The following is a 21,518-nucleotide window of genomic DNA, read 5'->3' as shown; positions in this document are numbered from 1 at the left end:
TTTTAATTTATGGTGTATTTTTTCATAAAGAAGTTTTTAACATGGATATTTGTCAAATCTTTCATTTTTTTCCTTTGGGTTTTTGTGTCATGCTTATAAATCCCTGCCTTATATTTTCTTCTTAATCATCTTGTTTTAAAAGAAGAAAAATAACTCCTCAATGACTGATTTTTAACATTAAGTTTGTTGATTATAAAAGTAATACGTACACATAGTAAAAACATCAAGTAGAACACAGGGCTATAGATGAAAAGTTCCTTTACTCTTCTCCCCACTGCCCCTGCTTGCCAAATTCTTCTTGCCAGACATAGCCACCTGTTGTAGATTGGATGCCCCCCTAACCTTATTGAGGCTTAATCCCCGCTGTAACTTTTGAGGGTGGGAAATCCAATTAGGGTAATTGAAAGGTGGGTTCTTGAAGAGGTGATTAGATTCTAGGAACATGATAATGGTCAGGGGCATGGTTCTGAGGACTTTAAAAGGAGAGTGAATGAGGAGGTTAGTCTCTCTCTCTGCTTCCACCATCTTGCAATGTGTGGGGTCACTGTTGCCTCCACCAGATGTGTTCCTTGAACTTTGGACTTCCCAGCCCCAGAAACTGTAAGCAATAAATTTTATTTTCTTATAAATTACCCAGTTCCATGTATTTTGTTTGTAAGCAACAGAAACAGACTAATTCACCACCATATGCAATTCCTTATATATATCCTTCCATAGATTTTCTGGAAACATACATACACGTGCATATATATCCTTTTCTACACCTACTGGATAGACCCCCCCCCACACACACACACACACTTCAATTTTTCATTTAAAATTATACCTTTGAGTTCTTAATGTGACTGAGTGTTATCAGATGTTTACCAGACTGACAGACGGACTAGGTCAGTCAGAGATCATGGTAGGGAAAGTGCACAGGAAAAGCATATTCATCTCTATAAAGCCAACACTTAGTACAAAACCTGACACATCATAAATGCTCAATAAATATGTGTTAAATAACTAAAGGGAAAGAAGAAGTTGAGAGAACTAGTGACAAACTGCTATCTTGACCATTCTTCTCAGAACAAACTTGGTCTCCTTACTGAGACCATCTCCCAGAGCAGTGGGGAACAGTACATGATGATGGATGAGGACATGGAGCAGCTGGGCTCTTCTACAACCTCTCACCTGGAATAACTTCCCACTGCGTGTCTCTTTCCCCACGAGATTCACTGCCTCCAGCACACACATTTAGTTCAAAAGCACAGTTCATAGTGACTACACAGCAAGAAAATCTGGGAGCTCAAAGACTACACAGCTGAGTTATACTACAGATACACGCTCATACAAACAACTGCAATTAACTGATGCCTACTGTGGGGTAGTCACCATGTTGGAAAACAGCCCTGCAAGGTTAATGTCAATTTGTCCCCATTTTATAGATGAGAAAACTGAGCTTCCAGGAGTCTAAGTGAGTTGTTGAGGATCACACAGCTAGTTAAGGAGTTTCCAGAGACAACGCTACACTTTAATGAGGTCAGCCCACTTTCTGTTGATCCCATACGACATTTGCTTCTATTTCATTGACTTGATTGTGCTATTTACCTTGCCTGGAACTCCTTTTCTCCACCTGTATTTTCTGGTGTTTTGTGGAAGCTAGGCAGAGCTAGAAACTCGAGGTTGTGTAGGATCTGTGCCAGGCTATGCAAGATGCTTTCAGGGATGAGGACTGAGTCAGTCTTAGGAGCTCATGAACAAATACAAAGACATTCGTGAAGTATTAAAAGCTCAGAAAGGAAGTTGAGACTGGGAACTGGACAGCACCCTCAGGAACCTAGGATTATGGATTCTGTGGCAGCTCAAGAAATTCTAATGCAAACATTTCAGTCTCTGTAGGTTTTGGTGAGCTGCTCACAAGCACAGCCCTGTTGCCCTGCAGTTTTAAAGCCACTGGCCAGTATATCTTCAACTATCTCAATCCTACTCGTTCTTCAAGGCCCATATCAGGTCTCACCTCCTCCATGAGGACTTTCCCTATTAATCCAGCTCCTTTTTCTCTCTTTTGTGAATTACAAGTTTACTTAAAATCAACACCATAAGCTAGAACAACTGTTTGTACACTCTCTTGTCCTTTAACCATTTTAAGTATCTTGTTCCATTAAATGGACTTATTCATGTGTCTTTTTCTGTTTCCCTGCATGATCTGGGTGTTGGGAGACTTGACTGGATTCCAGTCTCAACTCTTATTAATGAGCTGTGGGATCTGGAGCTAGTCACACCTCTCTAAGCCTCATTTACCCACCTTTGAGGGTTCTTGTGAAAGCATAGTAAACACTTTAAAACAATATATGAATGTCAGGTATTATTGCTGAAGACATTCGAACTAAGATGCTCCTGCCTTTTACATCCTACTTAGTGGATGGTTCTATGTAAGAAATAATAATCACTGATGCTTGTTTTACACTAGCATCCTCAAGAAAGGTTAACAGGTTTGGAAAAATAATACTGAACAACTGTTAAAGATGGTGCCAGATAGAGGGGGTCTTATATGCAGTCAATTCAGGGGCTCCCCTTGGAAACTACCAAGTGATTCCAGGCTTGCTCATTTTTAAAACTTCCATCTTTCTAAATGTATCTTCACGTAAGTAATCCGTATGAATGCTGTGAAAAAGGAAAAGAATCTTGTGTTAAGTCAAGCCGACAGATGCCTGCAGCAGCTTTCCTATTCTCAAGGATAAGATTTTCATTCACACTTGCTCTATGGGACCAATCAGTTACTTTATCCACCTTCTCCCCAGCCTTAGCTCCTTTCCTTGAGTCTCAAAGATAAAATGCTTAATTTCTTCTTGGACTCTCATTCCTTCCTCTCCCTGCCTTTTCCAAGGCCCTCCTTCATTAGCCCATTTGTTCCCACTCCTGTAGCTAAAACCTCTCCCTCTTTATGGGCTCTTTTCTCTCAACCTACATATTTGCCTATCTCAGAGAAGGCAGAAAAAGAAAAAGAATAGCTCTCTACTTCCTCCAGTCTCACAACTCCCACCAGCTACGACCCCACTTCTCTTCTCCTTTTCACGAACTTCTTGAAAAAGTAATTTCCACTCTCTTTCTCCACTTCCTTATCTTCCATCTCTTCAAGTCACTGCCATACAGTTTCCAGCCCCACCTCACCACTAAAACAGCCCTTGATGAGGTCACCTATGACCTCTTAACTGCTAAATCCAATGGACACTTTTCAGTACTCATCCTATTGGACCGCTGTGCTGCATCTGATACTATTGAGATTTCAACTTCCTTAAAATTCACTTTTTCCTTAGCTGTCTGGACACCATTCTCTCCTAGTTCTCTCCGTGGGTTTCTCTTTCCATACCCATTTCTTTAAAAAAAAGTTGGCAGTTCCTGGGGTTTATTCCCCAGATATATTGCAGAAAGGTTTTTTTTCTCTTCTCACTCTTCCTAGCAGATTTCATCCACTGTCATGGCTTCCATTATCATTTTTACATAGATGACCACTTCCCAGGGCACACTCCTATATCCAACTGCCTACCTTCCAGAAAACCTCCCCCAGGCACTTCAAACTCAATATGTGTATCACTGATGAAAACCCATTGACTACAAAATAAAGTATAAGCTCTTTCAAGTGTGCAGCGAGGTACAGTTTTTAGTTTTTAATGGATAGAAGCTAATCTTGATCCATCCAGTGAAGTGAAATGAATGGCCCTGTTAGTTGTGTAATTATCAGGTAAGTGGACAGTTAATGCAACAGAAGTGTACCAAGAACTTTAAATTTTTTTGAGCGGTTTGGCAAAAGCTGCCTTACCATGTGATACATAGAATTAACTGCTGAGGAGGAAGAGAAGGGCCACCTTGCTTAGGAAGCCCAGAGTTCTTCCAAAAGTAAAGAGACCAATTACTCTCAACCCCTTCTTTCCAAATTTAGAATTAGAAACATGCATCAAGATGAGCTAGGGAGTTTCAACCAAGGCCCAGTGCCTGGGAAAGGTACCAAGACCCCTAATATAAAATTATCTTGAAGAAAGAAACGGCTTAAACAGTGTCCCTGCTCAACTAAAGGGTCTACATCATTGTGGGCAAGAGCAGACTTCTACACATGTGAGGATTTTTTAATTCTATTTTTCCATGAACTTTTAGAAGTACCCTCATATATATCTGTGGCTGACTAAAGAAAAGCTCCTCTAGACCCAGCCACCCTGACACATATAGTACTTTACAGAACAATGGCTGCACTTTGGGGTGTAGACTAAGATATCTGTAACCTTGGAGCCCAAAGATAATACCACCGCAGGGCTGGCAGAAATGCTGGACCAGCCAGGGCATCACTGTCTGGTCACCAAGCTTCTGTTAGACTGTGTGGGATCAGTTCTCAAGATCAACCCCATGTGGCAAAGAGAAACAACAGTAGCTGTAAACTGATTCTCCATCTAGCTTTGGAAGCGGAACTGGCCCCATCTTTGGGGCCAGTTTTGGAAAGATGGGGTGAGAAGAGGCTTCAAAATGTACTACTACTAGAGCATGTGAGAGAAAGAGATGACTGAATTTGCACTCAGAATTCTGCTAACAGGTCTTACTTATCATACATGATATTCAAGGACCTCACTACGCCCTTAGCCTCATTTCTTGCCACTCTGCTTTGACCTTTATGCTCCAGCAATACCAAACGTCCTGGAGATTCCTTACCCCTATCCCCATCAAGCACTATAAATCATGCTGTTTAATATCTGGGTACCTGTTTGTGCTATCTCCTAAGCCTGGACTACCCTTCTCCATCCTTACCCCCACTTTCCTGGCCATAGTCCTAAGACTGAACTCAGATGGCCCTTCTTCCAAGAAGCTTTCCCTGACCCTCTTGGGCTGGGTTAACTGTATCCTGCCATGGCTCCCTTAATACCTCGTAATTATCTTATTGCATTACTTAGTTTATGCGCCTGTCTCTATCACTAGGCCCACTAGACCCTGAAGAGCACAGATTACGTCTCATATCTTGTCCATTCTTGTCTCCCAAGTGCTTGGCACATTTGTCCGGCACATAAGAGGTACTGAGCAAGTGCTTGTAGAATGAATAAATGTGAACTCTGTCACTCTCAGGCCACAATCTCTTCTTTTCCTGTGACCTTCTGAATGTCTAGACACTTGGTCTTTATTGGACGTATCACTAACTGTCTCCTTGTCTTGTCCCCAGATGCTCTAAATTACTAATAGGTCTCCTGTATATACCTACTATATGCAAAACATTGTGCCAGGAAGTTTATGGGGGAAAATACGGTGAGAAATGAGATTAGACCCTGCATTCAAGCAGCTCTTAGAAAATACCTTCCTCCAGCCATTCCAATTTCCAAAGAAGACTACCCTTTCTAGGAAGATCTCCTGGATTTTACTCCTTTCCAGACCACCACATCAAGTGATTCATATCTTCCTCTCACTTTATTTGGGTAAGTATATACATTTCTGTTGATTTCAGTTTTGTCTCACATACTTTCTTTCAAAATTTATTTGAGGTCAGCAAATTGTGTCTACTCTGTGTGTGTGTCCTTTATTTTGTACTCAGAGCTATTACTGCACACTGCTTTCAACTTGTTGATTGACAAAGGTGGGCCTGAAAACACCGTGGAAGTACACTGGTTAAAGACAAAGCATGAAAGAAATAAGAAATGGTGCAACAACTTACAATAAAAAGCAAATAATGATATGCCATCACCAATAAAATAATTTCTCCTTGTTATTTAGCACCTTCATTATAGCATACAAGTTGTAGAGTGCTAGCTTGTTAAATTACTTTACATTTAAAGAAACATTAAGGTTGATTGTTACGTTTATTTCAATCTGTTGACAATAAAGACTATCTACACACATCTTTGTGAGAAAGACATCATGGAGCTCCCTAACCCTTGAGGTTTATCATGTTGTGAGTAATTTCTTCCGCCTGGGCAATAATCACCACCCTCTTGAGCCTTTGAAACTAAGACTTCACTTTGCTAGTACAGAACCAGCCCCTGTTTTAGCCAGACTTGTAATTGGGCCTTTATGCTGTTTTCATTTATGTTTCAATCCATCAAATAGGCTTTGGAATGTGGAATTTTTACACTCAACTTTTACTTTCCATTATGTGTTCCAGGTCTGCATGCCAGAAATGAATGGCCATTTGGCCACTGGTTAGATGCCAACAGAGCATAGTTGTATCCTAATTAGGAATTACTCTGTGCGTCATGCCAGCCTGCTGAGTTGGCAGACGGATACTGACTAGAGAGGGCCAAGATCTCCACTTCTGTAATTGCATCATTACAGCTTCATCCCCTTGAGTCTTGAAGACTCTCGAAATGTACACATTTAAGTCCTCTAGCAGGTATTAAAAGTGGAAATGCAAAAGGCCTAATGTTTATGGAGTACCTCCTATGTGCTAAGGGCTATAGTAGGTACACTCATGATTACTATCTCAATTCAATTCCCATGTTAACCCCATGTAGTCAGGTACTAGCATTATCCCTATTTTACAGACAACGATACTGAAGTTCAAAGAGGTTAAGTAAGCATGGTTTTGTAGCTAGTAGATGCTAAATGTAGGATTTGAGCCAGACCCAGCAAAATCTGGATACTATGTACTTTTTCCTACACCATGCTGCTTCCCTTAGCAGTGAGATACAAAGCTGCCTGTTCTCTACCTCTTTCTCTGCTCCTGTGTCCAAGAGGACAGGCCTACTGGTAATTTTACTTACTTTGCTATTTTGCTTATACTTGGCCTGCCCTCAGTTTGTCTTCTCTTTCCTTACTGCAATGGGCTATGACCAAACCCAACATGCCTGTCCTGACCCTCTCCCTCCCACTTCCCCTACCACAGTGACTTACTAGAATGTCTGAAGTTTACATATTGGATGAATCAGTGCATCACACAGCATTTGCACTCCAAAATCCTTGAGGCCATTTCCACTTAAGTCTAGCAGGGTTAGGTTCTCATTTCCATTGAAGACAGAGGTGAGTGCTCCACAGCACGCATCCATGAGATGACATTCTGCTAACCTGTGAGGGAATGAAGATTCAAGAAAGAAATCAGTTTTATTCCAAGTTCCCCAGTGGCCCTCCCTTTCACATACGGCCTGGAACAAAAGCCCAGTAGACAGAGTCCCTGTGCACTTACCACAAAGTCTGTAGTTTGCAGCAGGGGTGTTTCAGCCCTTCACACAGCACCTGCATGCCCTCATCCCCTAAGGCATTGTCACTGAGGTCAAGGACTCTCAGGTGTTCATTGGTGTAGAGTGCATTGCACAAATCCTGACAACATGCCTCAGTCAGGTGACAGGTCCACAATCTGCCAAGAAGCAAGACAGAGAAGGATGGTATCATTTTATCTGTACTGGGTCACTTTAGGAATTGTGTTTTCCCATTAGAAAAAACACATTAGAAAATCAGAGTGTCATGTAAAAAGAAAAAAATCCCTTGGCCCAAAGCCAAGCAGAGATTGTGTTGAAAGGATGATTTATTCCCTCTAAAGTATTTGGTTCTTCATTTATTGATTCCTTGGAGATTCAATCACCAGGCAAAAAAATACACATTTAATTTTGGGAGACTCTGAAACATCAGGAAACTGCCTGTGGCTATAGCCCACAATACTTACACCAGATCCTTTAACTGACAGTCAGGCTGTTTTAATCCTTCACATAGCAGTTTCACTCCCAAATCTTCAATTTTGTTATTAATTAGAAGCAGCTTCGTCAGGCTCCGGGTGGAGATCAGGACTTGGGCAAGGGGCTCACAACAAGCTGCAGAAAGGGAACATTTGGAAAGCCTGGAGGGATGGGGACACCAAGGTGGCTGTTAACTATGGCAGCAGGGAGTCCCACCGACCCTCAAATGCCAAGCCCCATGAGAAGGACAAGGGCAAGCAGACACTTACACAAAATACTCAATTATACCCTTCGCATGCTGTAGACCTTCGCAAAGATGCTGTACTCCTGTGTCCCCCAAGACACCGGCAAACACAAATAGTTCTTTCAAAGTCTGACTCACTTGCAAGAAAGAAGAGAGCTCTACACAGCTAGCATCTGTGTGGTAACATGTGCTCAAGCTACCCAGAGAAGACAGAAAAAAAAAATCAGACACTGTTATCATTTTGGCTTCCTGGGAATGTTCCACCAGCCTCCCCACTCAGCTAAGACCTAGTCATCCTTTAAGTTCCAGCTCCTGCCCCACTTCCTTCACATAATGTCCTCTTCAGGTGTCCCAGTCCACAGTGACCTCCTCTTCTTCCCTGGGCTCATCTGGCATTTCTAAATGACTCCACAGTATTTGGCACATATCTCTGTCTCCTTGTCACTTGTAGAACTTCTGATAGCCCATTGTTGGGTCATAGCAGATATTCTTTATAGTTAATATTTAATTAATATCATTCCTGTAAACACACAGAGCTGTGGTATACTACAAACAACACGAGATTTAGAAAAAGATTTTAGAATCACATTCTGACTATACCACATATTAGCAATGTGATTTTGGACAAGTCAGTTTTTCCCCGATCTTGAATTTCCTCATCAGTACAATGGGGATAAGAAAACCCACCCCTTATATGGTTATTGTAAGGAGTGAATAAAGTGAAATAACTTCTGGCAAGCTCCAAGCACACAGCAGGCACTCAACAAGTTCAGTAGTCATAAGATGATGCCAGATACTTCTAAGAAACTTACTCTAGTTTCTCCACTTTACAGTTGGAATGTCTGAGACCATCACAGAGATACTTCACCCCTGTGTCCCCCAGGGGATTTTCACTCAGGTCCAACTCAGTGAGGTGTGAGTTGCAAATGAGAACAGAGGCAAGATACCTGCAAACAGCCTCTTAGTTTTCTGGGAGAAGGCTAGCACACAACCTGGAGGGAGAAATGTACACAGACAGAACTGGCCATTTTAGTGCACTACTCATTCTCTACCCACAGTACTACATGAGCAGAGAAAATAAAGACCCAAAGATAGAAGACCCCGATCTTGAGCATGTCACAGCCTCCTATTCCCCTTGGCAAGGACTTGTGCAACACTTCCAAAACAATGTGTCCCACCATGGGAACTCAGTGTTGACTGCCTGAGAAAATAAAATAGTTGGGAGAAAATATTAAGATGATCTAATCTCATTTTAAACCTCTGTATGAATTTAGCACTTTATCTCCTATCTTCTTTCAAATAACAGGGGAAAATTCTATAATCATCCTTAATAAATTTTACAGTCGCTCTGCTCTCTCTGCTTCCACCATCTTGCTATGTGAGACCCCTGGGTCACTGTCGCCACTACCAGATAGACTTTGGACTTCCCAGCCTCAGAAACTGAGCTGGCACAAGCCACAGCTGTGCCCTTCAGATGGAGTTGCTTGGAGGTGGCAGGGAAGAAGAGGGCCTTGGTGGCCCCCAGGACAGCAAAACCACTAATAGGATTCCTGTGGACGTACACAGGAGCAAGGAGCCAGAACTGAAAAAAGAGGCTGGTGAGTCATCACAAGGGACTGGCGTAGGGCCCGTCCCATGGGAAGTGTTTGGAGCACGGGCAGTGGTGGAGACGGGCCCACCAGGGGAACACTGGGACACAGCAAGGTCAGCTGATCTGCCCCCTAATCAGCGCAGGACCACTCAGAGGAGACTGGTCAGGAATACAGAATTGCATGGAGTGCAGTTTGATGAAAAGACTCAGGGACAGATCAGAGTTTCTATGCAACCCAGGTGCAACAGGTCTCTGGAGAGCCGAAAGTACCTATAAGGTCAACCATTAAACCCTGAGCTGCACCAAAAGCCTTCCCTAGGGAAATAGCTGCAAGGTAGCAATTTAGCTCAACCGCACAGCTCAAGTACTGGTTCCCACAGGAAGTTCCCCCATTTTAGAAGTGAGCAAAGGACAAAAAATTAGTTCCGGCCTAGGCACACCACCAGCGACTTGGGGCCCACCAGGAGACCTGAGGCTGGAGCCAGTATGGGACCCCCCCATCCACAACCAGGCACACAGCCAGTGCCTTGGGGCCCCACCCAGTGGCCTGGGGCATCAAGCTGGGGACCAGACCCACTGCCCACAACCAGGCACACTGCCAGCACCTCAGAGTCCCACCCAGGGGCCTGGGGCATCAAGCTGGGTACCGGACGCCCCTCCCACAACCAGGCACACCACCAGTGTCAAGAAGCATGCCCAAAACATCACCTCCACGTGGGTGGCCCACCACAGCCACCACAGTAACCACGGCTGCCACAAATGTGGCTAGACCTCACAACCACTACGCAGATGGTCTACCAGCCACTGGAGTACACTTACACATGGAGAGTTACCAGCAGAGACCAAAGAAAAGAAGAGAATATCTCTCTCCACAAAGCCCATTCCAACAGAAGAAGCATCTGCTCTATTATAGTATTGGGGGACCTGAAACACACCTCTCAGTATTGAACAGATCATCTAGGCAACAAATCAACAGAGTAACCATCACTCTTTGAGAGGGAGAGAAGAAATCTAGGGTTATCAGTGGTGGGAGGGGGGAGGTAGAGGGGGATAGGGAGAGATTGGACAAGGGGCATAAAGAATAAGTACAATTTGTAACAATATATATACGTTAATATTGATTAGATCAACATATGTCAACATTGAGTCCCAAAAATATGTATAATCAACTACGATTTAATAAAAAAAAATTACAGTCAAAAGGTCTTTCTTTTCTCCTTATCTAGATGTCCATTATTTATTAATGTGCCATCTTTAGAGAGACTCAGCCCATCATCATCATCCATATAATATCCTTCTTTGGCAAAAAGAGTGGTTTTTACTGCCCTCCCTATCTTCTTAATCTTTGTTTCTCCATATTAAATAATCCAATTACTTGAACCATTTCCCATCAACATTTCCTTCCATCACTTTCAAGAATTTCTATATATACACTATAACCTTTGAATCCTCAATTTTTTATTGACTTACCAGGCTCCAAATTCAGTCTTGAAGAAGGATATAAAGAGATGTATTTGTATCTCCCCGATTTAGAAATTTTAAACAGAGGCACTTTGCATAAAATGAGCTTTCAAAGTGGATTTTAGAAAGCTTTAAGGCTAAAGAGCTTTTGATTTAAAAAATCTCACACATATTGTGATGGTTAATTTTATGCATCAACTTGGCTAGGCCATGGTCCCCAGATAGTTGGTCAAACATTATTCTAGATGTTTCTGTGAAGGTACTTTTTAGGTGAGATTAACATTTTAATCAGTAGACTTTGAGTAAAGTAGACTACACTTCATAATGCGGGTGGACCTCATCCAATCAGTTAAAAGCCTTAATAAAAAATAGACTGACCTCCTCAGAAGAGGGAATTCTGCCAGCAGACAACCTTCAGACTTGAACTGCAACATTGGGTCTTCCCTGGCTCTCCAGCCTGCCAGCCTACCCTGCAGATTTTGGACTTGCCAGCCTCCATAATCACATGAGCCCAATGCTTAGCTTAGAACAAAGTAATTGCTCAGTAAGTGTGAGTTATTATTATTGTCACTGATAATATTGCCACTTAAAATGAAATTCTGTTTCTAAGCTTGTTACATAGGAACGATTTTAGGGACTGTCACTTTTATTCTTCCTCTCCATGACTCCTTGAAACAAGTTTTGATCACATGACACCATCTTAAGTTGCATATTTTAAAAATATTCTTGCAAAATCAATACAGCTCCAATTTACTTGAGCTTCTGTAATTTGCAATTTGGATCATTTAAGCCTTCACAGGGAAATTTCAAATCTGAAGCTTTCAGTTTTGTTTCACTAAATTCCAGTTCTGTAAGCCACTGATTGGTGATAAGAACAGCTGCTAGCACCCCACAAGAAGCAGGAGAAATAAGGCACCGGTACAACCTTTAGAGAACAGAAGAATGATCTCATTACCATAATTATGTTCTCCCCCCACAGAAATAAAAATTGATCCAAAAAATGATATAAATGCAAACAAGTTATCCTGACATCAGTTACCTCAATGTCTGTAATATACAATTTGGCTGTTTTAATCCTTCGCATAGAAGCTTCATTCCTGAATCTTCCAGGGCATTTTTTACAAATTCCAAATCTGTCAGATACTGATTGGTTTCAGATACAGAGGACAGGTCCCTACCACAGGAAGCTGTGAGGTGACAGAAAATCAGTCTGTGAGGAGAAAAAGACATTTCAGAAAAGAAAGAAAATGGGTCTCTCTCTAACAATAACTGTTTGCACCTTAATGATGTAATGAATTCATTCAGCAATTTATTGTGCGCTTACCACTGTGCTAGATGCTGAAAATACAGATAATTAAGACACAATCCATGCCCTCAAGGAATACCCAGTTAGGAAAAAAAGATTAGAACATCACAGATTATAATACAGTGTGGAAAGTATCACAAGAGACACGCACAAGGTATTACAGGGAAACAGAAAAGTTATACAATTCAGCCTACTTTGCGGCAGGGATTGGGGGATCAAGAAATATTCACAGGAGGAAGAAATGCTTAAGCACTGTCTTGAAAGAGGAATATAAATTGAATAGGAGTTAGGTAAATAAGCAGAATGGGAGTGGAGAGAGTGGGAGAGACGGGCAACCCACTCATGCACAGAGCAGCATGGAAGATGCTGCATTTGAGAAATTGCAAATTATCTGTTTTGACCTCTTTAAAAAGACTGAAGGGGTATATATCAAACTATTAACAGTGGTTATTTCCCAGGTTGGGGAAAGAATGAGATTACTGGAAGAAATGTACTTTCCAGATACTTCAAAATTATTTATAATGATCAGATGTTACAGGAAAAAAAGTTTTCTTTTTTAATTTTGAAAAACTTAATACATGCTTATTATAAACAATTTTATAATAGAGAAAAACATAAAGAATAAAATTTTTTTAAAAAAATGTTCTGTATTCTTACCACCCAAAATAACCACTGTTAAAATGTTGGTACATAACTTTGCAGATTTTTAATGTATGCATACATATAAGTTATATGCTCTATATAACAAATGAAATCAAAGAAATATGTATTTTTAAAAGTTAAAAATTTTTTCCTAACATCCTATCCAACCCCACATTCCACAGATAACTCCCCCACCCCATTCTCCGAGATTATAGAAACATATACAAAGATACATGCACACACACATAAGTTGCACATTTTACAAAAATGGGATCACAGAAAACATTACCTCTTCAACTTTACGTACGCATTTGTCATTTCGTCCCCATTGCAGGCCCACAGGTAGAAACTAAGATTCAGTTATAGCACTAGGTCATATAATAAGTGGCTAAGTAGGACTCAACCTGAGATCTGTCTGGTTTACGTGTAAGCCTCAGAAAGTCATTGAAGGTTTTAATAGACGTGGTCAAATCCCTCTGAGGAAAGGGTAGGGCAGAAGACTGACCTTAGGTCAGAGGGCAGCAGTGGTCGAGGGAAGAAATGACGGGGGGGTGCTGGACTAGGATGGAGGGTGGAAGTGGGCAGATTCAAGATCCTGTTGGGGGTGGAAATGGCCGAAATTTATGACCATTTAGGGTGTCTGCAGCGTTCAGTTCTACATCAATGGGGGGGTGGAGCTGTTCCCTAGCTCCACCTTCTTCCTCCAGGGGCTACCCAAAGCCACTGAGGGGTTTGGACGCTTTCCTGTTCTAGAACTTTCCATCTCTAGGAGACGGCTCCGTCGGCGTGGGACAAACCACTAGGGAAGGGAGGGTGAACTTTTCTGACTTGAGTACAAGTGCTTCATTTTCCAGATTCCAAGTCTTTTCTGACCACTCCTGTTTCTACCCACCTTCCAGGACTTTCAACCTTGTGGCGTATCCTCTTACATCCGTAGGAGGGGGAGGAGCATTTCTCACGCACTCCCTCCCACCCCCGCAGTCTCCGGTAGTTGGAACAGTCCCACAGTAAAAGCCCCGAGGGTTGGCCCCAAGGCGCCATTTTGCAGAAGCCGAAGCAACGAGAGAGTCCTGTCCCACTTGCTCCTTGGGTCTGGTAGGTGGGCGTCTTAGGTCTGGACCTCCTCTGGCCGCTGGCTGGAGAGGTGAGGACTGGTGGGAGGTGTCCTATGGAAGGACAAGCCCATCGAGGGGTCATCAAGAGGGTCGGAGGAGGGAGGGGAGGGCTAGGAGATGGAGGGGCTTAGGGGGACGGGTGGGGACAACCGGTTGATCCATCCCCACAGGGCCAGCAAAGCCACTAAAGCCCTCAGCCCTCATGGCCTTGAAACCCGAAGACCCCTCTGGTGGGTTCAAACATGGCGAAGTGGTGGCCTTCATCAACGACAAGATGGCCAGGCACACGAAAGGTCCTGAATTCTACCTCGAGAATATGTCCCTGTCCTGGAGGCAGGTGGAAGACAAGCTCAGGGCCATCGTGGAAGATAGTGAGCTGCCCAGTGAGGCCAAGGAGGCCTGCGCCTGGAGCAGCCTGGCCCTGGCCGTGCGCTTCGCCGTCAGGCAGGGGCAGTTACAGGGGCTCAGGGTGCAGTGGCTGCAAGAGTTCTCCAAACTGCACAAGTCGGCAGCGCAGAGACTGTCCTCAGAGCTGAAGGAGCTCCAGGAGAAGCAGAAGATGGATCGCAAGGAGGCGGCCTTCCAGCTGCAGCAGACCCAGACCCAGCTGGAGGAGTTGCAGAAAGAGCTGAAGCTGCTGAGGTGGAAGCTCCTCCGGGCGGTAAGATCACCCTGACCTGTCCCTGCCCCGTCCCCTCGCCCCGCCCCCTCTCTGCCCCAGAACGCGTCTCAGCCCTGCCCACTTCTCTCCAGGAGCTGGACTCTCAGTCCCAGCTGGAGCGGGCTGCAGAGGGGCCAGGCCTGGCCACTGCCAGAGGGGCTGGGCCCAAAGGAGCAGATGAGGAGGAAGAGGAGGCGGCAGCGGCTGCTGGCGCTGCAGGAGGAGGAGAGGTGGAGCAGGATGCTGAGGGAGCTGTCCCCGTGGAGGCCGCACAGGAGCCGGATGGAGATCTGCAGCTCTTGGGAGCCGTGGAGCAGAAAAATTACACCTCTGGAGGGCAGGGGGGGAAAGATCTGAGGTCAGTGGAAACAGCCATGACTTATGTCTCTGAGACCCTGAACCCCCCGTCCACATTCTCGCCGGAGTTCCTTCCTGTCCAGCTCCCTGACTCATTCACATACTCCTATGAATGCCCTTTCTCCCCCTTCCTATACTCACCACCACCTGCAGCCGTGCCACAGGCTGCACCTCAGATGCCTCCCTACTGGGGGGCCTCTGGTGTTACTCTGTGGTCTGATGTGAGGGCTCAGGGAATAGACCCTCCAGAACTCCAAAGGGACTGGAGGCACTCCCGATCCTATCACCGGAGACAAGTATTTCGCACTTCCGGGGGATGGACCTGCCCTTGGTGCAATACCGTGAATTTTTCACGGAGGGAAGTTTGCTGCCATTGTGGGAGGGGAATCTGGCTGCAAAACCCTCAGTGAATTCAGAAATGAGAAATAGAACACAATGGCAAATCAATTTTCAGGGGGGAGGGAGGGAGGGAGTGGGGAGGGGACTCGGTGGAGCAGGAGGAGAGGGATGAGTGGGAGGATGGGGCCAGGGAGGTGGGGTGGGAGATGGGAGTAGATGGGGGGGGGGGGATGTGTTTTGATGACCCCCTTTGTATTTCCAGAGCATTAGCACTCAATACCCCAGAACTGCTGCAGCATCTATTTTTTGTATGTATGTGTTCCCTCCCCCCACCTTAGTGTCCGGTGGATCTGGGCAGCTGTGTATATCACATCCCACCCTCTCCCCCCATCTAGGCCTTAGATGAGTGGAGAAGGAATGGACATTTGACCCATCCTGGGCTAAACAGATTCTCACGTTAGAGAATCTGAATGGAAAGAAAGATTCCATAGTCACAGTGGTGTTGGGCAATGAAGCAGTAGTTCACTTGGAGTTGGGGCCAGGGTCAGAGCCACAGAGGCCGAGGCCACAGCTAAGGCCTGGCTCTGGCGGTGGGGAAGCAGAACCAGGTGCTTTACACAGGCAGGTGTCTTTTAGAGGATGCCAGTGTGAGGTTCAGAGAGCAGACAGGCACAGAGCTAGTAGATCCTGTGACTCCAGACAGGTGGAGAGCATAGCAACAACCCAACCACTTTTCACTACCTGTGACTGTGCTACGTGAAAATCCACATTGCACAGATCCACTTTTCTTTGAGCTAACTCGAGTGGATTCCTGTTCTGGGGAACCAGCTTATTTCCAAGTAGGAAACTGGCACCAGGACAGCAGTTGTGAATAGACCATCAAAGAAGATGCTGAAACTGGTTTGAGGAGTTGTACCGGACAGACACAACTGGAGGAGTCCTAGACATGACCCAGGAACTGTGGACCTAGAGACTGAGAAGCTGTCATGGCCCTGGGACATCTCTGCAGCAGCTGGATGTGACTTTGGGTTGTCTGCTGTTGGGGAGGGTGTGAAAAATCATCATCAGGATTGGGGGCCAGATGCCTTGCCTGCATCTTCAGTAATGTTATTGGGCTTGTTTGAATCTCTCTAGGACAGGGTTTTCCTAATGTCAGTACTCTTGATATTTGGAGTTGGATAATTCTTTGTTGCAGGGGCCTGCCCAGCACACTGTAGGATGTTTAGCAGAATCTCTAGCCACTACCCCCTAAATGCCAGTAGGACTCACCCCCCCCACCTCCAGTTGTGACAATCAAAAATGTCTTCAGATATTACCACATGTCCACTAGAGGGCAATTGTCCCTGGTTGAGAACCATGGAGGCAATGAGGTGAGGTACTTAGGAGCAGTCAGAACAGGGGAAGAATCAAAAAGAGAAGAAGACCACGGAGGCTGAGGGGCCCTGTAAGACAGAAACTGAAAAGTGTCTGTTGGGTCTGGAATCTAGTTTGGATCTTCAAGCAGATCCAGGGCAGTGGCAGGGGCAGAAGCCAACCTGAGGACTGGGGAATGAGTGGAGAGCTAGGAAGTGGAGTTAGTGAGGGGAGGCTCTTCCTGAAGGACGCTGGGTGTGACAGGAAAGGAGCATGGAGGAGCACAAGGTTGAGAGAGGGTTTGTTTGAATATAGAAGAAACTTGAGCCGTGGGAAAGGGGAAAGCTGAAGAAAGCTTAAAAATGCAAGCAATATGTGAAAGAATGAGGGATCCTGCATACTATATTGGAGGCATGGCCACTGCATTGTTAAGCGAAAATAAGTCATATGACAGGTTCGCTTCTGTTTTTTGTAAAACAAAACCCTCAAAAGTTCTATAAGTGTGTGTGTGCTATAGATATTTATAGATTTGTTGGCCTTATGTTAAGATTTATGTTTGCGTATGCATTGGAAAAGGTCCACAAAAATATTTAGCAAACAAGGTATCACCTAGGGAGGGTGGGCTCAGGGTCAGGGGATGGGAGGCAGTGGGGTGTGGGAGTATCGGGGGGTGGGGTGTTGGGTGGAGGGCTTTTATTTCTTTATATAGTTCTGTGTCGTGAAAGTAAAATAAACGTTCACAAAAAGTGAAGTGTATTTGTCGATGTGGATGGATTTGGAAAAACCATCTCTTCCTCTGGGATAGGAGAGGAGAGCAGACACTGATCTTATGTGGCAAAGAAATGGGAAACCAAGGGGTCTCCTGCTTGTGTGTTCACAATGTGGACAGATAAAGCACTTGAGAGTGAGCGAGGATGGAAGATCATGGCAGGGGTGGGGGCTTCTTTGGGCACTCTGGGGAATAACTGTGGGGGATGAAAGTGGGGAATGGAGGGAGAGAAAAGGATCATCAAACTGCATGGAGTAGGATAGGACCCAACGTAAAAAAAAAACTAAGGGGGAGGACAATGGGACTCTGGGAGGGAAGGAAGGGGTGTGCATTCATGGGGGACACCACAAAAAATCAGGTGTTACAATCTGCCACCCATTCATGACAGCAGGAGCAGCATATATAAAAGGAGAAAAGGCAGGAGGGGTGGGCAGAGATCCTTCCTTCCACTTCTAGGCTTGTAGCATAACTTTTCATTTGCTGCTCCACTATGTAAGAAGCTGAGCACTGGTTATACTTTGTAGGTCCAATCAGCTGGGAGTGCAATTTCTAGCAACCCAGTCTTTACCTGCAAATACCTAAGATTGTAAAGCAAAGTTCAACTTACCTCAGGTCTTTGATTTTACAGTATGGATTGCACAGTGCTTGGCAGATCAAGTGTAGCCGAGACATTACATTGGCAAATCGTGCAACTGAAAGCACCTAAAAGAGATGAGAAAAAAATAATTTAAAAGAGAACTTTAAGTAAAAGGCTTATTTTCACTTCTGTAATCATGCTAATACTAATTTACCCCTCCCATAAACCAAAACAAATAAAGAGGTAAGAAACACATTTAAGAGGAAAATATTTTTACAGTAATAGTAAAATAATTAGGAAAATGATGTTTACTATTAACATTAGAACAATTAAATTTATTTATTTTTAGCTCCCACCAATAAGTGAGAACATGTGGTATTTCTCTTTCTGTGCCTGACTTGTTTCACTTAATATAATTCTCTCAAGGTCCATCCATGTTGTTGCAAATGCCAGTATTTCATTCGTTTTTATAGCTGAGTAGTATTCCATTGTGTAGATGTACCACATTTTCCGTATCCAATCATCCGATGATGGACATTTGGGCTGGTTCCAGCTCTTGGCTATTGTAAAGAGTGCTGCAATGAACATTGGGGAACAGGTATACCTTTGACTTGATGATTTCACACACACACACACACACACACAAAAACTGGGGGCGGGGGAAGAAGATATAACAACTACAATTCCTTGAAGTTGATACAACAAGCAAACAGAAAGGACATTGTTGGGTGGGAGGGAGGAGAGGGAGGAGGGAGGGAGGTTTCAGTAACGGGCCACAATAATCAACCACATTGTATATATACAAAATAAAATTTTTTTAAAAAAGAATAATTAAATTACACAATTTTAACTTAATCTTCTTAATTGTAAAATATTTTATAATCCTTGGGCTACCTAGAGCTTGGAAATAGAGTAAGCTGCTAGTTGCACATTGAGTAATTTTGTACAGGCAGCTAAACATCTTAAAGCAATTTAAAAAATGAAACAAAAAATGACCCTTCTTAAAATAGATGGAGCAAAAACATTTCAACCATAAATAACTTCACTCACCTTGTTAAAAATAAATAAATTAAATAATAATTTACCCCTTCCAAAAACCTTAGTAGGTATTATCTCATTTTGCAGATAAGAAAATTAAGGCACAAAAAGTAATTTGCTCAAGGAAAAATCAATAGCAAACTCTCACTCAGCCAACACGCTTGGGAAAGGAATATTTTGGGTTAAGTTTCTGACAAGATTTTAAGCCGTCTGATAAAGGGTTAGGGGTGAGAACTCCATCTAAGGCTGATTTTCTGAAAACCGAGAATGAACCAGAAGCCCCATTTTGTTTCCATCAGTGTTTTAAATCTCTCAAACGTATTAGTCCATTATTTTACCTTATAATATACAAACAGCTGGATTGAAGCTGTCATTAATTCATCAAGACTTGTAGCCAAGGTCCTTCATAATTCTGAGTCCATTTAACCTCTCCTATCCCTTCCCCCTTTAGTTCCAAACACAAACTCTTACTGCACCTCCCCACTTCCCTCAAACATATATACCCCATTCTCATTTCCACCTCTTTGCTATTTCACACTGAGGAAATACAACTATAAAAGATAAGACTTGGGTTATCTCACTCCTCAAGTAGAGCCTTGTACTCACTCTCCTCTCCTTCTCAAGGTCCCCTACCCCTCAGCTGGCCCTGCAATTAAGGGAGAGGCATTGTCCATCTTAACCCAAGTATTGAGAACAGACTTACGGCATTTTCTATATAACATAGGTATGTCTTCTTTGCTGCTTTAGTCGCTAAGTCAGTAGAACTGTATTTTATACTATACAGAGTCCATATTATAAAAGTGGTTTACCTAAGCCTCTTTGAACTTCAGCTCTCAACCCTCAGTGAAGTTGCAAGGTCTGGTGGAAAGCTTTATAGCAAGACACACAGGAGCTCTGCCCTTTACTAACTTGGAGCTATTTAAGGCCACAGTGATGAAGTTTATGTACAGGAGAGTGAAAACCAATCCAATGTTCGATTTACAACCTTTTGTAGAATGGTCATCTACACTAGCAGAGTCCTCAATGACAATCTTGATGACTGTACACGCTCATAACACTTTATAATTATAAAGCACATTCACAGAGTGACAATGTAGACTAATGTACACACACACACTCACACACACACTCTGACAGTGGCTAGTACAGTACCAGGTGCATAGTAAGTGCTCAAAAGTGTTAGCCGTCCCTCAGTGGCTACCTAAGCCAGTGTTCAATACACGACAGATAATCAATAAATCCTTATTGTATCAATTGACATAAAATATTGAAAGCTGAATGATTACTTTTATTTACTGACAATGCTAGAAATGACCACGTGCCTGAACACATGAAATAAACAAGTACGCCCATTGTCTGTGAAGGCCGAAAACTAAAGGAAAGACATGAATATACTCACTGATTAGGTGTCAAGGCTGGTGGCATGAATGTGGAGGCTTGCTTTTCCTCAAATCCAAGTAGGTGCTGACATTTCAGAGACACTGACAGATGACTGTGACTGCTTTTTACACAGAATGACATAGCCAAAATGTCCATTTTTGTATAGGTAGGTTGAAGTAGTATAATAGACTGTAAATCATCAATTATCCTTTTTGCATATTCTTCTTCCTGAATCTCATATAAACAATGAAACAAGTCTACCGGTTCAATCTGTAACCTAGAAGACTTATACTTTATTTCTCTGTCAGTCCACTTTAATAACTCCTCTCGAAGTCCTGGAGAGATTTTTCTTCCAAAAGTAGTTTCCACAGACTTTCCTTTTGCTTTATGTAAAAGGCCAAATAAGAATTGTATCATTAGTGATGAAAAGCCTTTTCCATATTGTTGGAATATTTCTTGTCATGTTTTCCCCACTTGATCAAAAAACATCCAGCTGTTGTCATTCTTCAGGGCATAGAACACAGCGGTCAAGAACTCTTGGAAACTGAAGTGAAAGAAAGTATAGATATTGACACCTCCTTCAGCTTTTTTCAAAAAGTGATTGAGAAAAATGCAGTTGGTATCATACAGTCCTATCCCATGTCTCCTAAGGTCACTGATTGCAAACAGAACCTGACGGTTGTGCCGTCCCTCCACAGCCAAAGAGCAAAGGCCCCACAGGCAACTTTGTCCCTTCCATACTGAGATTCCTGTAAAGGTTTTGAGGCACTTGGAAAAGTAGAACAGATACACATCAGTCATGGTCTGCAGTGACCTCAAAAAAGTCCTGTCACCATCTCCCTGTGACTGCAGAACATTGCATATCATCCAGGAGACAATGGGAAGGGAAGACATAATATCAAGGCCTTCATTTTCTCGTAGACCATAAAAGACTTTCATTGCTGCATTAGCACCTGAAAACTGGTTCAAGAAATATGCTCTCTTTTCAGCATATGTAAACCATACGATCTGCCTGAATAGGCTGTTTTAATAGAGAGTGGAGCTTCTTCTTGGCTGTAGGCCGGGC

The 21,518-nt window shown here is 43.4% G+C and overlaps 3 protein-coding genes across 4 annotated transcripts; 1 reads left to right on the top strand and 2 right to left on the bottom strand.

Moving 5' to 3' along the window:
- Positions 1 to 373: 373 nt before the first annotated feature.
- On the bottom strand, positions 374 to 8,824 carry LOC134368309 (ribonuclease inhibitor-like; the record flags this gene model as incomplete). Its single annotated transcript, XM_063084860.1, has 6 exons — positions 374 to 2,646; positions 6,844 to 7,014; positions 7,133 to 7,303; positions 7,610 to 7,780; positions 7,889 to 8,059; positions 8,676 to 8,824. Coding segments are annotated over 6 exons (915 nt in total), but the record flags the coding sequence as incomplete, so codon positions are not given.
- On the bottom strand, positions 8,737 to 14,570 carry LOC134366873 (NACHT, LRR and PYD domains-containing protein 12-like). 2 transcript variants are annotated; one of them, XM_063083377.1, is made up of 4 exons: positions 13,756 to 14,570; positions 11,955 to 12,125; positions 11,294 to 11,840; positions 8,737 to 8,855 (listed from the first exon to the last, which is right to left on the bottom strand). In XM_063083377.1, the coding sequence occupies exons 1-3, from the start codon at positions 14,058 to 14,060 to the stop codon at positions 11,666 to 11,668; spliced, it is 651 nt and encodes a 216-aa protein (XP_062939447.1). In that variant the 5' UTR covers positions 14,061 to 14,570; the 3' UTR covers positions 8,737 to 8,855; positions 11,294 to 11,665. The 2 variants fall into 2 exon arrangements, with proteins under 2 accessions (XP_062939447.1, XP_062939448.1); XM_063083378.1 differs by lacking the exon at positions 11,294 to 11,840.
- On the top strand, positions 14,181 to 21,196 carry TEX13B (testis expressed 13B). The gene is made up of 3 exons (XM_063084858.1): positions 14,181 to 14,611; positions 14,728 to 15,292; positions 20,963 to 21,196. Exons 1-3 carry the CDS (start codon positions 14,181 to 14,183, stop codon positions 21,194 to 21,196), a joined length of 1,230 nt encoding a protein of 409 aa, XP_062940928.1.
- The last annotated feature ends 322 nt before the right edge of the window (positions 21,197 to 21,518 follow it).

This window comes from Cynocephalus volans, chromosome X (genome assembly GCF_027409185.1).
Source record: "Cynocephalus volans isolate mCynVol1 chromosome X, mCynVol1.pri, whole genome shotgun sequence".
NCBI lineage: Eukaryota > Metazoa > Chordata > Mammalia > Dermoptera > Cynocephalidae > Cynocephalus > Cynocephalus volans.
The sequence above is the reverse complement of the archived record's forward strand: the minus strand, read 5'-3'. Positions and strand labels throughout refer to the sequence as shown.